Source organism: Puntigrus tetrazona, unplaced genomic scaffold (assembly GCF_018831695.1).
Source record: "Puntigrus tetrazona isolate hp1 unplaced genomic scaffold, ASM1883169v1 S000000060, whole genome shotgun sequence".
NCBI lineage: Eukaryota > Metazoa > Chordata > Actinopteri > Cypriniformes > Cyprinidae > Puntigrus > Puntigrus tetrazona.
Genome location: NW_025047739.1, coordinates 160,671 through 175,000, shown reverse-complemented (window position 1 = coordinate 175,000; position 14,330 = coordinate 160,671). Strand labels below are relative to the sequence as shown.

Here is a 14,330-nt window from a genome sequence, read left to right as displayed (position 1 = left end):
CTGGAGGTTGATCTTCTGCGTGTAGCTCTTGCCGCACTGCAGGCAGGCGTAGGGCCGCTCGCTGTGGACGCCCATGTGCTCCTTCAGGTCTCCTTTACGCCGGTAGCTCTTCCCGCAGTGAGGGCAGGAGAAGCACTTCTTCCCTCCGGAGTCCTTGCGCGTCTGTGAAGCGTCTCTGGCGGTGAAGCTGTGAGGATCCTCCTCTTCCTCTTCGGTCAGGTCTAGGAGCGAGAAGGGGTTAAAGATGATGCTGCCGCTCAAAGGATGCTCACTAAGCCTGCTTTTATTTTACAGTATCGGCAATAAAATTAGTGCCGTTAACGATTAATCACATGCAAAATAAAAGTTTTTGTGTGTACTGTGCATATTTCTGTAGAAAACAGGTTTGTCTGTATGTAAAGGGATATTTAAAAACTTAAAGACTTATCGGATCCCTTTAAGAACAATATGGTGCTTTATATATCAAATAGATGCGTCTATAGAATAATAAATGACATTATTTTTAAAATATATACTCATGCTTATTTATATATATATATATATATATATATATATATATATATATATATATATATATATATATATATATATATATAAACATAGTACACACACACATGAAAAACGTATTTTTTGGATGTGGTCAATCACGCTGATGCTCAACAAACTATTATTATTATTATTATTAATAATCAGTATCTAAAACAGTTCAGTACATCTTTTTTAAAGATTGTTTGACTTCTAAATTCTACTTTTGTTTACCATGGATGCTTTAAAATGATGATAGAGACATTTCTAATGCCACACAGGATTATTGTTATTATTATTATTATTTCAGATGCTAACAGAATGATTTCTGAAGGATCGAGTGACGCTGAAACCAGTGATGAACATCCAGCTCCGATAAACACATTCACACAACCTTCTCTGAATATATTACACGTTTTATACATTATTTAGTTCTCGTGAATACTACAAATCGCTTGAAATGGCTGTGTTTTGCCGCTGCTGGATCAAATAAACGCAGGCTCGTGTAAAAACACAGTGTGTATAAACAGACGGTGATGAAGATGAGTGAGGATGAGTGAGAGCTCGTGCCTGTTTGATCCGGGGCTTCTTCTTTGACTCGCAGCGGCTCCAGATCAGTCACATCCACCACCTCCACCTTAATAAACTCCATCTTCTGCTCTTGTCATCGATTAAGATCAGACCCGGAGGAAACAAACAGCAGAACACATCGCGTTACTCTCGAGACCCTGCTTTACTCGACAAATCAACGTCTTTTACCTCAGAGCCCGCGACGCTTCACGTATGTATCGTGATTATAGTCGATAACGGCCGGCTTTCGTTTCACATTACTGCAGGAAAACGGTTTCGGTGGCGTTGTTGTATTTTTGGAGTGAACGGCGTAGAGAAAACTCAGCGCTCGGTATCGTTTTATGCAGCTGAACCCCTGAAAAACACACACCTTTATCCAGCTGACACAGGAGAAGGCAGGCGCAGTGCTGATGACGTCACGCCAAACCCGCCTTTTCAGAGAATTCAACGTAAAAGTCCTAAAACGTAAATAAACAATAAATAAGTCTTTTCTTCTTCTTTTACAGACAGTTACACGCTATAGAGAAATTTCTTCTTTAATTCGTCTTAAAAGTGTTAGTTAATTTTGTCAAAAAGTGTAAACGCTTCTCTTGCACATATATTACTTAAAAAGCAGGTTTTCGTTTAGCATATATAGTTTACAGATGCTCCAACGGCGAGTTGTTCAATGCACATGTCAATGTGATTCTGATATGCTTTCGAATACGATTCTGGTTTTGAAAAAACAGATTTAACCTTTTAAAAAATTAAATAATCCAGGGACCACACATTAGATTAGCTCAAAATAAAATACAATGAAATAGCAAGAATATGTGTATTTGCCATCATTTGTTTCATCTTTGATGGAATGAATAAACAAGCAGTGTTATTTGGTAAGTGTTCTTATTATGGTCACTGCCCTAAATGACTATCACGTTGTATAACAATTGTTTATAATGTTTGAAGGCATTCACATGAAAATGAGATCACATGAAAAGTATTTTATGTAATTTTTTTGTGCCACTTGTATTTTTTTGAGGTGCTGATCCATCATCACTATGGATATGGACTGGATCTGGGTGGCTATGAGGACTTCGTAAAAAAAAAGGTGGGGAAAGCCAGTTCTAGAAGCCTGCTGCCACATTCTGTTTATGATGTTGTTCCATGATCACTTTATCTCGTCTAGTGTAGACAATAGCGTGGTTTGGGTTTTTTTCCGACCTGTGGGTCCCACTTTTAGGAAATTATTTGGCCCGCCCTGCACCACTGTATCAATTTTTACAACCACCATTAAATAGACACGCAAGGCATTGTAACTGGCAACTATTTCTGAGAACCGCTCCCAAACTCAGTCATGATGTGACCCGTGCATTGTTCTGCAGACATATTTTCCTCTTTTGTTTTCTTTGTCTGTCACTCGGCTGTTCACTGAAAGCTCTCTCCTCCACATCATGAGTAGACACGCCCCTTACTGCTGATTGGTTACAAGTTTGTTTTGGTACTCTGCCCATTTTCTAAAGCATTCAAAACAAGTTACACACCACACCTTTAAAGAGATGTGTCTTTAATCTAGATTTAAACTGAAAGAGTGTGTCTGCCTCCTGAACAGTGTTAGGGAGCTTGTTCCAGAGTTGAGGTGCTAATAAGAAAAACGGACAGAGTTTTAACAATACTAAGGATGTGGAGGACTAAGATAAGATAAGAGATTGCTCAAGTACTGAGGAGATACATTTTCAGAATTTAGCAGTAAGAAATGATTTTAGTATAATATTAATATAATATAATAAAGCCTGAAAAGTAACGGCCCTAGTACTGAGCCTTGAGGAACTCCATACTGCACTTGTGATCTAGATCAGCCTCCATACTGATTTGGCAGCGAAAACAGCCATGCCTGACATTTGTTTTTATGTATTTATATATTTATTTTCATTTGTTGAACATCAATTAAATTATCACTCTAATCGGTTTGGATGCTTTGTTTGTTTGGAAGCTTATAATCACTTGTTCCAGAGAGCTGCAAGTATATGACCAAGTTCATAGAAGACTAAAAGATGTGTGCATGTAAATGCCACATCCTGTTCAGATTTTTATCTTGGACTCATAAGCAAAACAAGCACTGGGAGCATCATTTCTCAAATTGAAACTGAAATTATAGTCAAAAGTTTGCCATACGTTTTATTAAAAAAAGAACTGAATGCAACACTGATCCCAAAGTGATAAAGGTTTTTAATATAATGTCATTAGTATAGCAACACAAAAAGACTGTGTTTTTTTCTCCAAGAGCGTTGTGATCTAACATTTAGCGGACTAACAGAAATTTGCTATAAGCAGCTGCTTCTTAAACATGCGCCACATCTGTGTTGCTTTCTGCATTTACACTTCGGTCTGAACTGAAGCTATTAGCACATTCCTGGCATCTTCTGCTATGTCATGCAGGGCTTTCTTCAGCATTTTTGAGACCGTTATATAGGACATTCCTCCTGCCACCACAGAGCCCAGAAGGGGCACAAGACTCGCTAAATACTCAAGTCCATTTTCAGCCACAACCAGGGAGGCAGCACCCAGTAAAGACAATATCGAAGCTGGGTTTATCCCACTACTCAGTGGTGACTTCATAAGACTTTTGAATTCCTCAATGGTCTTCCCAGACCTTTCACAGAGCTTCTGAAGGGATGGATCGTCTAGACCGAAGACGCTGTAGTATTTTTCTATCTCCCTCGTAACGATGGCTATATCCACAGCGACTGAAAGACCTGGAATCGGCACAGTAGCCACCAGAGCAGACAGTAAGGCCACTTTTGTGATGTTTTCCTCTAGAGCTTTCTTCTTTTTCTCATTGATCTCCAGTGTGATATTCGGCAAAGCCAACATCAGCACACGTCTCTTATGCTGTGGAAGCTCTTGCTCCATTCTCTCCTGCAGCAGATTTAAGTCGTGCTTGCCGAGCTCAAAGTTGGAGATGAGGAACACAATGGGATCCTCTATACCGATCTTTCTCAGACCTGGACAGAAACATCATAAAACAAGTCATTTAATATTATAGAATGATTACAGCATGTAATAAAAACATTGTCACGTGAACTGAACAACCAACCATCTTCACAGTTCTTTCGGATGGTGTCTAGTGTCCTTTTCTGGTCAAAGCTCTTCTTCCTCTTCTCAGCATCAATGCTGGAGTCGATCTTGGAACGAACAAAATAAAACTTTTTTCCCATTCTCGTTATCTCTTTGGCCAGCTGAGTGTGGCATTCTCTGAATCGATCCGAAGCGATGATGATGAAAAAATCATAGCGTTTAAACTCAACCATTTTAAGGTACTCTTCGGCTTTGAACTTGGGTGTGCCGATGCCAGGAAGATCCCACACTTTCACATTTTTGTATTTTGGGTGGAGGTAAGACTCAGGCTTCATGGTGGTTTCGACAGGGCCAGTTCGAGCAGACTCCTTTTCTTCATCCCCTAAACCCCTGAATGCATTGATGAACGTGGACTTTCCAGACCCGGACTCCCCCGTCACAGCAACGTTAAGCTCCACCTCATCCTGTTTTTCAAGGAATTCTTTGATCGTGTTTACTGCTGTTGGGAGATCCTGAGTAGATATGGATTCTTTAATATCATCGATTTCCTCCTGAGTTATCATATAGAAATCATCCATCTTAAAAGGAAATAAATCAATATAAAACTGTCAGGTTCAACAGGGTTATAAAAGAAAATATGTAGCAAAAAAACAAAACAAAGAAACACAAAACAATAGTTTAAGCCTACACTAAATACCAGAAGTACTTTTCTTTGGCCAGTTTCAGAGACTTTTTTTGACCAAAAGCATCATAAGCCTAAGTTCATAGCTTCATTGGTTTCATTGGGTCTGTGATGTGCTTAAAGTGCCCCTTTTTTGAATTTTGCAAAATTACTTTTCATGCATCATGTATGCGTGCTCTAAGTGAAAGAAAATATCCTGCAAAGGTTTTAAATCTGAAATCTGTGCACTGTGCATGAAGTTATCTCCCCCTAAAAGAAACAGTTGACTCTGAATCACTGAAACAAGTCACTTTTAAAATGACGTTGAAATAATTCATTAACACTTGTTGGTCTTTTCTCATTGGTCTGAATGAAAATGCTAATTCATTCTTTGACGTCGGGTGTCAGTTTTGAAGTGATAAAATACCAGACGTGACTGCGTTTGATGTGCAGACGAACCGTGTGTATGTCCGCGCTTGGCAACATAACATCATATTTCTGCTTGAACACATGTTTTGGGGGAGTTTGTGAGGATCAGGCGCTCTCGACAGACCTTGCTGTGGTTTTCCTCAGCCTTTGGACTAGATACTTTCTGCTTCGATTACAAAAACTGGGCAGATATCAGACAGTCGATGATTATTGCTGAACTCATATCTGCAATGTGGAAAGGTTTCACTTCTGTAAATATGCCTTGACTTTTCACTCAACTTGTGAACTTGTGAAACTGTGAACCACTGCTTTAGGTAAATATGCAGCCACAGTGGTATATAGTGGTATATTTTTACATTTTTTATTTTAATTAGAAAATAAATGAATGTAATTTCTTTGATTAGCCTATATACTTCCTTAACCAGATGATCAGGAAGTAACACTATTATTATTATTATTATTATTATTATTATTATTATCATTATTATAGCATCTGCTTTTCTTTTACGTTTGTATGTCTTACTATCAGCCTTGATTCTGCTAATTAAAACACACACGTTCACTAACTGTTTAAGAAAAGCACACATGAATATGCATTTTAAAATATATATTTGAATGTAGAAATTTGAATTTGAATTTGAATAACATTAAAACAAGCTCTGTATAAATCAATGACGGGGACTATCAGCCAATCATAGTACATCGTTAATGAGTATGCTGACATCACCCATAGCAACGAGCTTGACCCCGCCCTGAATCTCTGTTCCTTAGCTTTTAAGAGAAAACTCTTAGCTAAAACCTTCAGCGCTATTTACGAGAACTTAAAATGTTTTGTGAATCCAGGCCCAGAAAACTTCACATGTTTTTAATCTCACCTTTATGTTTCTGAGGACGAGACACAGGTAGAATTATTAGACGGCCGTTTCTTTCACTGCTAGACAAAGAGAAGTACATTCAATCAGTTCATTTTAATGTTAGGAAAGGCTTTTAAAAAGCGTTTTACATTACAACACTGAAAAATACTGAGGCAGCAAAATATAAAAATGAGGATGAAAAATTACGTTCTTTAAACATTTAGTAAATCAGTGAAATCCATTGCAAAGGAGCCAAATATATATCTTACCAACTAAGATCAGAAGAAGCCCGACAGCGTCCGATCTGAAGTGAAGCCTGAGAAACCCGGACCTAAACTTTTCTACTTCATGCAAAACAATAGAAAGCAGGATCCACCCAATAAATACTTTCACTTTCACATCCGCCTCTGAATTCTGTTCATATCTGTGCATTATATCACCCAGAGTCTGGACCCGTTTTACTAGAGTAAGACAGACTTTAAAACACCGTCAAATCACGTAAAGAGTTTAAAGAGACACGTACTGTATGTCAGCGTCTGTCTAAAACACGTCCAGCCGTTTCTCATCTCAGAACACAGCTAACTTTGACCGTTTTAAATCAGTGTGTGAGCTGCATTAAATAAATGTGATCACATTGATATACCTAATGTCACTGACTGGAAATATTATAGAATCAGCTGATTAATCCCATATTAATCAATATTGATTTAACAAAGACGTCATTTTAAGAAACACTTGATGCAAAATGCATGCAAATATTAATGGGATCACATGGAATATATAACACACAACAGCAATCAGGACCTTTGGTCCTTGATAATTACAAATGAAAAAACATGTAGCTGGAAATAAAATCATGAGTATTTCTCTGATCGAAGACGTTTTTCAGAAAGGCGGTTAGTGACTTTTCCAAAGTATGGTAATGTTGTAGGGTCTGATTTAAACACCTTTTGGACACCATTATCTGCTTTCACAGAGGTTTAAAATATCCTGCTGTGTTTGCATTCTTTCTTGTTTCTGAGAGGACCTCCGAAGCCTCATCTTATCAGAGCTTTAACATCTTATCGTTCTTGTTTCAAACCGGCTCTGTAGCTCCTCGTTTATGAAAAGCAGGAGAGTAAGTCACGAACAAAGGGTGTTTAAAGTGACTCAACGGCTTTCAGGCTCTAATAGTCCTATTAAGAGCTCGATTCTCTTTGATTAGGGTAGAAGCTGAACTCCGAGGAGGAATAGATCTATCTTTTAGGTATCAGCTCTTATAGGAAGAACTCAGTGACTGAAGAAATGGTGACTGTTTCACAACTAAATATTTACTTCTGGGTGTTATTATGAAAATGACTCTTTTTCATTTATTTGTACTTTTGACCATAGCCTGTGTTATTAGTGTACTGAGAAACCTTAAACGAGAGTTAAGGGATCATGGTAAAACTCTCTTCACTCCGGAGTGGATCCTCATATGAAGCACAAAGCATATTTCACCTGAAAACAGGTTTGCAAACTCTACTAACCAACTACACTTTATATGTAGTGAATTAGTAAATACATCCACGTTAAATCATTTTATGCAGCCATCTAATTAGCATAGATAACAGGGGACGTTTCTAATACCACCTTAAGAGTATGGGACTGATGAATGAAAGAAGATATGCATTGGGCTTTGTTATTTACAGCAAGACATTAAACAACATCTAAACCATGAGAACAATGATTAAACTGAACTAAAACCAGAACTAATTAAATATAACAGAACCAGACCAGAAGACTCAGGGGTTCAAGCTGTTCTTCTGGACTGGAGCCTGCTGTTTCTATCACTAATCTATAGACTTAATGAAGGAAGCCTGCTCGTGTCTAAATGGTTGAAATATAGCTTATTACATGAAAACAGGTCTCAGGTAAATGATTCTAATAATTAAATGTGTGTTTAAAGCTCAGTTTGGAACGTCTGTTTATCAAAATGCATATTTTGCCTAGAAAATACATTGTAAAATTTTAGCTATTTGCTGTAAGCGTGAATGCATAACCTTTAAGACACTTTTAAGACGTAAGAAAAACACGTCACAGTTCTCCACACAATCATCCTTCGTTTGGTTAAACAAAACAGAAAGAACGAAAGAAAGAGAAAGTGCTGCTTCGCTCATTCACATGCAGGCTAGTTTTATTTTCTTAATTTTTCACTTGCTGATTATTTTGTAATTTCCAACCCATTTTGAGTTAAAACAACAACAAAAAGAGTCCGCTCCAAGCTTGTGGTTTATTAGATGTTGAGAGGCTGGACAGCATCAGATCAGAAACAGCGCTGTTCTCAATGTGGTTCGTATCTATACAAAAACATTTCATTTCGTGGTGTATTTTGTCTCAGCACAGGATTTAATTAGTGGGACAGTTTATTAAATATGTAACGTGAGACGAGTGAAAGCTAGCAGTGCAAAGCTTGACTGAAACCAGGAAGATCCACGAGAGTGAACAAGCATTAAAGACGTCTGAAGACGTTCGTCCGGAGCGGAGAAGACCAAGGACTCGTGGGTTTGACTGAAGGTCTCGTCATCTCTCTGTGACCGACTCAAAGGTGTCCGACGTCCCTCTAAACTCTCCTTCTAGAGCTGAAGACAAATCTCCACCTAACGTACGTTCTGTCCTTTTTAAAGCTTTGTCAGAGTTACTGCTCCGTTTGAAGAGCTGTGTTTTAATGTGCATTCTGAGGTAACGTCATATTTTGAGAAAAGGTGAGGTAGTTCTCACTTGAGACGGTTTCTGATCTGCTTTCACGTGTTTAATGTGAAACGAGATGCATTTTGTGAATGAATCCCTCCACGGTGTGCATCAAAAATGTTGTTACGAGCAACGCCTGTCATTACATGAGCTTTATCTGCTCGCTCTCAGCAGTGATTTCGTTCTCTCTTTGATTTATTAGTAAATGTTTTGTGGGATATTCCATCAGCAGCTTTAGACGGAAACATAGCTAATGGAAAAGAGTGGCTTGGACATAAGGTGAAATATCTCCTTTTGTGTTCAGCGGGAAGAAGGAAAGTGGTTTGAGAGAGATGACAAAAGTTTAATTTTTGTACCAACAAAAGACTCTAAAACATGAGGAACAACCAACTGATCTTCATCCTTCATCACTCGAGTGTTTAAAACACGACGTGGACATCTCCATCAATAACACCAGCTTAGATAAAACACAAACCCGTCAAATTCAGCTTCATACATTCTGAATAAATAAGCTTTCCAATGATGAATGGTTTTCTCAGAATACGCTGTAAAACAAAAAATAGAAATGTTAAAAGTTTAAGGCGACCGGCTTCAGGAGCTGTGTGGTCTAAACCGAAAACAAAGATCTCATGAAGCTGCTCAACTTAAACTTTTAAGATTTCCCAACTTTACTTTCTTTACAGTGTGGGACAATATTTAACAACTATTTGAGCAAAAAAAAAAAAAATTTAAAGTGATAAAAATCAAGAAAAAAAAAAGTTCTTAGCAATGCATATGACTAATCAAAATCAGGTGTACATATTTACGGTCGAAACCATCTTTACTTTCATCCCACCCATTTTGGAAAGATTCCCACACACCGATGCTCCTGATGCTGACCCCGGGCGACCTCTCTCTTGTCTATTCGGGCAGAAACGCTCCCTTGGAGTCGGCGGCCAGCTCCGCGGCCGAGGTGGAGCTCTGCTGCTCCGGGGGCCTGAAGATGAAGCGGCTCAGCTTCGGACAGCTCTGCTGCTTCAAGTGTCTCAGCAGGTGGCTGAACTGGCTGAAGCTGCCGCCGCACGAGGGGCACTGGTAGGGCTTCTCTCCGGTGTGCACCCGCTGGTGCTTCTTCAGGTTCCCGGACTCGGCGAAGCTCTTGGCGCAGTACGAGCAGCTGTAGGGCTTCTCTCCGGTGTGCGTCCTCTGGTGCATCTTCAGCTCGCTGGCTCTGGTGAAGGCGCTGCCGCACTCGGAGCAGACGTGCGCCTTCACGCCCGTGTGCTTCTTCTGGTGGTCCTTGAAGTAGCAGAGCCACAGGAAGCTCTTGCCGCAGAAGGAGCAGACGTAGGGCCTCTCGTTGGTGTGGATCCTCAGGTGTCTCTTCAGGTGCGCCGCGAGGATGAACTTCTGGCCGCACTGCTCGCAGCTGAAGGGCCGCTCTCCGGAGTGAGACAGCAGGTGAGTCTTGAGGCTCGTGGCGTGCGTGAAGCTCTTCCCGCACTGCTCGCAGCCGAAGGGCTTCTCTCCCGTGTGGATGCGGATGTGATCCGTGAGGTTGGCTTTATGCGTGAACCTCTTCCCGCACTGCTGGCAGGAGAAGCGTCTCTCTCCGGAGTGGATCCTCATGTGGTCCTTCAGGTTGCCCTTGTGAGTGAAGCTCTTCCCGCACTGAAGGCAGGCGTAGGGCTTCTCTCCCGTGTGAGTCCTTATGTGATCGTCCAGGTGTCCTCTCTGCTTGAAAGTCTTTCCGCAGTGAGGGCAGACCAGCGCCGCTTTCCTCGGGGTCTGCGAGCCGCTCGGCGACCTGGTGGTGACCGCGGGAGGTTCCTCGAGCGGACGCTTCTCCTCGTCCTCGTTCACGCTCTCCTCCTTCACCTCCATCACGTCTGAAACACAGAAGACGGAGGATTAGGAACGACCTTCGGCTGCGTCTCAACTGAGGTACTCGTGCACTCGGAGTATAAATAGTGCATACAGGCACAAACACGGTCATGCCTCTGTCAGGTTTAGTGGAAATAAGCATTTTCTTTTATAGCACTTTACACACGTGTGTTTTTTCTCCTGCACTGAGGTATAAATCTCTTCTTCAGTAGCACGTAAACACAAAACAACACTTTATTCCCCACAAAATTGTGAAAATGCATTGCTTTTTAGAAAACTTGTTTGCAATCATCTCTGTAATCAATCAAGTGGGTAAGCGACGCAGGAACTAATGTGCGGCAGTAACTACTCAGCCAAAGGATGCTGGTGACAAAATAACCTTTTAATTATCCTTCACTAGATGGTTGACTACATAGTGCATATTATTTGTATCACTAGCCGACAATACATTGTATGAGTCATTTTTCAAGTTATGTTTCATTAAGTAAAGAGCATGTTCCATGAAGATATTTTGTAAAATTCCTACTGTAAATATATCAATTTTAATTAGTAGTATGCACTGCTAAGAACCTCATTGGAAGAAACTTAAAGGTGATTTTCTCAATGTTTAGATTTCTTTGCATCCTCAGATTCCAGATGTACAAATAGCTCTACCTCCGCTTTCAGATGATGCAGAAATGCATTAAAAATTGCCCCGTGATTGGTTTCGTTGTCCATAATTTTTTTTTTTAAAAAGTGCAAAACTAAAACTGTCCCTCACGCCTGGTTTTGTGGTGTAATGTGTCATTTCTAGAAGCGAGGATCTTCAGCAGTAATCGGCTGACCTCTGTGCTCCTCGGGGTCATCCTTCAGGATCTTGAACGGCTGTGGATCAGTCAGGTCCCCGATCACCACCCGGACGACCTCCATGTCTCGTCAGGCCAGCTCTGATCCGGCTCGCTGGCCTCTTCTTCTCGCTCAGGATCTCTGCTGAGACACGAGGTCCGGATCTGCAATCAGAAACAAACAGTCTGTGTTCCAGTAATACTTGAACGATGCTAAACATCTACTTCTGTCTTTTTACTGGAAATGCACCGAATAGAGAATAAACACAGGGTGGGACCGATGTTTGCCGGTTTTAAAAATACTGCCACGGTGCAAAAACTCTACAAAACAGCTGAACTGAATATTTCTTTCTTTCCTTAGTGTAGATGATCACTTTAGAACTGAAAGGAAAATGCATTTCAATCAGAGTTTAACACACTTTAAATCAAGAACAGCTACAAACCACCAAAGAATTAAAGACATCTCACGGTTTACAAGGCAATAAAACCGCATTTCCTTGCATTTGTACAAATATCATCTGTTGTCTATTTTGTATACTGTGTTTATATATATATATGTCCCCGTGGTTATGATTGTATTGTGTCGTGTAAAGTGTAAACACACCTGGACTAAAACAGAAAATGCAGCTTCAGTAAGAAACAAAGTAATAAGCCTTTAACTATTTAACAATCCTGTTTTTTGCTTCACTCTTGATGAAAACAGGCCTCAAAACACTGAAGCGCTTCATCGTGCGGCAGTCCGCGTCTTCTTCACTAAAACACCGCGCTTCATCCGAGACCTCCGTGTTTTTAACAGCCTTCTAAACGCTTGAAACGTTTCGCGTCGCTTTAAACGCAATAAACACTAAATAAACCACAAACCTTTCCTCCGCTGACGCACGGCCGCCCCGTCACGCTACGTGTGACGTCATGACGCCGGTCGCGACGATAAAAGTCCCGTAAACTGATATTTTTGATGCTTAATAATATTTTTGATGCTTAAATGTGTGATTGAATTTCGAATGTGGTGTTTTAATTGTATCTGTGAATAAAAGACATTTAAATTCACGTTTACGTTTACATTTAAGAAATATTTTATTTTTATGTCTATAGAAGTTGTCACATTACCTGCTAAATAGATTTAAAATTTAAAATTAGTTAATTTAACACCACGCAAAATAAATCAATACAAATTAAAAAACGATGCTTTCTTTGTGCCATTTATTTGATCCACAATAAGCTGTTGTCAGTGACTATATTAACTGACCATCGACTCGGTTGGGTATATCTGTATGGTTTGCAGTATTTTAATATCAATCCAGAGCAAAATGCATGCGAAAGAAGCTTATATTACATGTTTTGTGTGAGTTCATGTAAACAAGTGAATATAAAAAACAAAACAAAGGCCAAGTATATAAAGGAAGCAGATCTGAACCGATGTCCTCAGCACGTTTACCCATCACTTTAATACACCATTCACTTCCTAATAGAATAGAACAGAACCGTATTGATGGAAATACTACAGAGCTGATATTAGAAGCCAGAGTAATAACAGAAATAAATGAAAAGTCATTTCTCTGGAGGAGTTCTTCATTACGAACACGTGTTTACTGCGCGCCCCCGTCGCTCTTATTAATAATCCTCACTCACGCGCTTTTATTTCACACTGGTTTATTGGTTAGCAGAAGTTCTTCTGAGAGCTCAGATCAGCTCAGACAGTGTTTGGAGATGTGGAGCACGATGCAGCTGAAATCTGCTGTCCTGCTCTGTGTTCTGGGCGGTGAGTGTCCGTTTATTTTTAATAATATGAATAACTTTGCACACGGTTTGCATGCGTAACTGTGAGACACCTCTCCTTCCTTTCTGTTTAAATGACATCACACATCGTCAGGCTGTCATGCGCATGATTTAGAGTCAGTGTAAATGCAACCTTTGAGCAAGAACTAGTTTAAAGTCTTTATTTGTCTCGGTCAACTATAGGCTACTACCTGTTTCATTGCACATAATGTCTGTATTTTTTGCACAAGTGATGTCTACATTTACACAAGTGCACGTACCCCAGATTTACAGACAAGGCCTAGATGCGTGTTTGTTATTGTGTATATTGTACAGAGCAATAGTAGAATAGTAGAGTCTTACTAGAGTAGTAATAGTAGAGTCTTCACAGTATAACACGTGCGTGGTGCATCACCTATTTTCATGCACGAGAGATTCGGTCCTCATGCACAGACACAGTAAAAGCAGGGGTTGGGTTGTTCTGACGGGGTCGGGTGTGTTTCAGGCGTGTGTGCCGCAGGCCCGGGTGACCCTGAGAGCGTGTGGGTGATGCTGGGAGATCCGCTCACTCTTCACACCGGCATCGGCTCGGTCCAGAGAGACCATCACGTGGAGTGGAGGTTCGGGCCGGACAGCCCCGACGGCGGTCAGATAGCCGAGCTGGTCAGGTGGTCTTACATGCTCTCGGTGTTCGTGAGCGGAAAGATGCCCTTCAGAGACGCCCTGCAGCTGGACCATCAGACGGGATCGCTGACCATCCAGAACACCACCCCTGACCACTCCGGACTCTACAAACTGACCATCATCCACAACAGAAAGACCTCCCGCAAGAAGTTCAATGTTAAAGTCTACGGTAAGACAGTCAACATTATGAGTGCATCACCTCCATAAAACACTCATAATTAATTATTACATTTTATGCGCTTTATAATGCATACTTTTATTATATAATACCTATTTAACTGCTTGTTAAATGCATTATGCATTCTTTCACATTGGCAGTCAAATATTTATGATTTATTGATTCTGGAAGACTTTGAGTGTATAATGTGTATAATGTTTATTAATATTTGTTCATGTAATGCA

The 14,330-nt window shown here is 40.3% G+C and overlaps 3 protein-coding genes across 5 annotated transcripts in view; all 3 read right to left on the bottom strand.

Annotated features, from left to right (window-relative positions):
• LOC122332415 (gastrula zinc finger protein XlCGF49.1) overlaps positions 1 to 1,527 on the bottom strand; it is a 2,141-nt gene extending 614 nt beyond the window's left edge. The window contains exons 1-3 of the mRNA XM_043229724.1: positions 1,285 to 1,527; positions 1,096 to 1,180; positions 1 to 221 (exon numbers count right to left, since the gene is read on the bottom strand). The exon at positions 1 to 221 is cut by the window's left edge and continues 614 nt beyond it. Of these exons, the coding sequence (XP_043085659.1) occupies positions 1 to 221; positions 1,096 to 1,177 (303 nt within the window). The 5' untranslated portion in view covers positions 1,178 to 1,180; positions 1,285 to 1,527. The remainder of the gene's footprint in view (positions 222 to 1,095; positions 1,181 to 1,284) is intronic.
• A 1,755-nt stretch (positions 1,528 to 3,282) lies between these two features.
• On the bottom strand, positions 3,283 to 6,507 carry LOC122332408 (interferon-inducible GTPase 5-like). Of its 2 annotated transcripts, none has more exons than XM_043229715.1 (4): positions 6,363 to 6,507; positions 6,115 to 6,173; positions 4,169 to 4,727; positions 3,283 to 4,076 (listed from the first exon to the last, which is right to left on the bottom strand). In XM_043229715.1, exons 3-4 carry the CDS (start codon positions 4,725 to 4,727, stop codon positions 3,448 to 3,450), a joined length of 1,188 nt encoding a protein of 395 aa, XP_043085650.1. In that variant the 5' UTR covers positions 6,115 to 6,173; positions 6,363 to 6,507; the 3' UTR covers positions 3,283 to 3,447. The 2 variants fall into 2 exon arrangements, with proteins under 2 accessions (XP_043085650.1, XP_043085651.1); XM_043229716.1 differs by having other exon boundaries at positions 6,115 to 6,170; positions 6,363 to 6,453.
• A 1,723-nt stretch (positions 6,508 to 8,230) lies between these two features.
• On the bottom strand, positions 8,231 to 12,422 carry LOC122332412 (gastrula zinc finger protein XlCGF8.2DB-like). 2 transcript variants are annotated; one of them, XM_043229719.1, is made up of 3 exons: positions 12,351 to 12,422; positions 11,490 to 11,654; positions 8,231 to 10,670 (listed from the first exon to the last, which is right to left on the bottom strand). In XM_043229719.1, the coding sequence occupies exons 2-3, from the start codon at positions 11,572 to 11,574 to the stop codon at positions 9,703 to 9,705; spliced, it is 1,053 nt and encodes a 350-aa protein (XP_043085654.1). In that variant the 5' UTR covers positions 11,575 to 11,654; positions 12,351 to 12,422; the 3' UTR covers positions 8,231 to 9,702. The 2 variants fall into 2 exon arrangements, with proteins under 2 accessions (XP_043085654.1, XP_043085655.1); XM_043229720.1 differs by lacking the exon at positions 12,351 to 12,422 and adding an exon at positions 12,094 to 12,344.
• Positions 12,423 to 14,330: the final 1,908 nt, after the last annotated feature.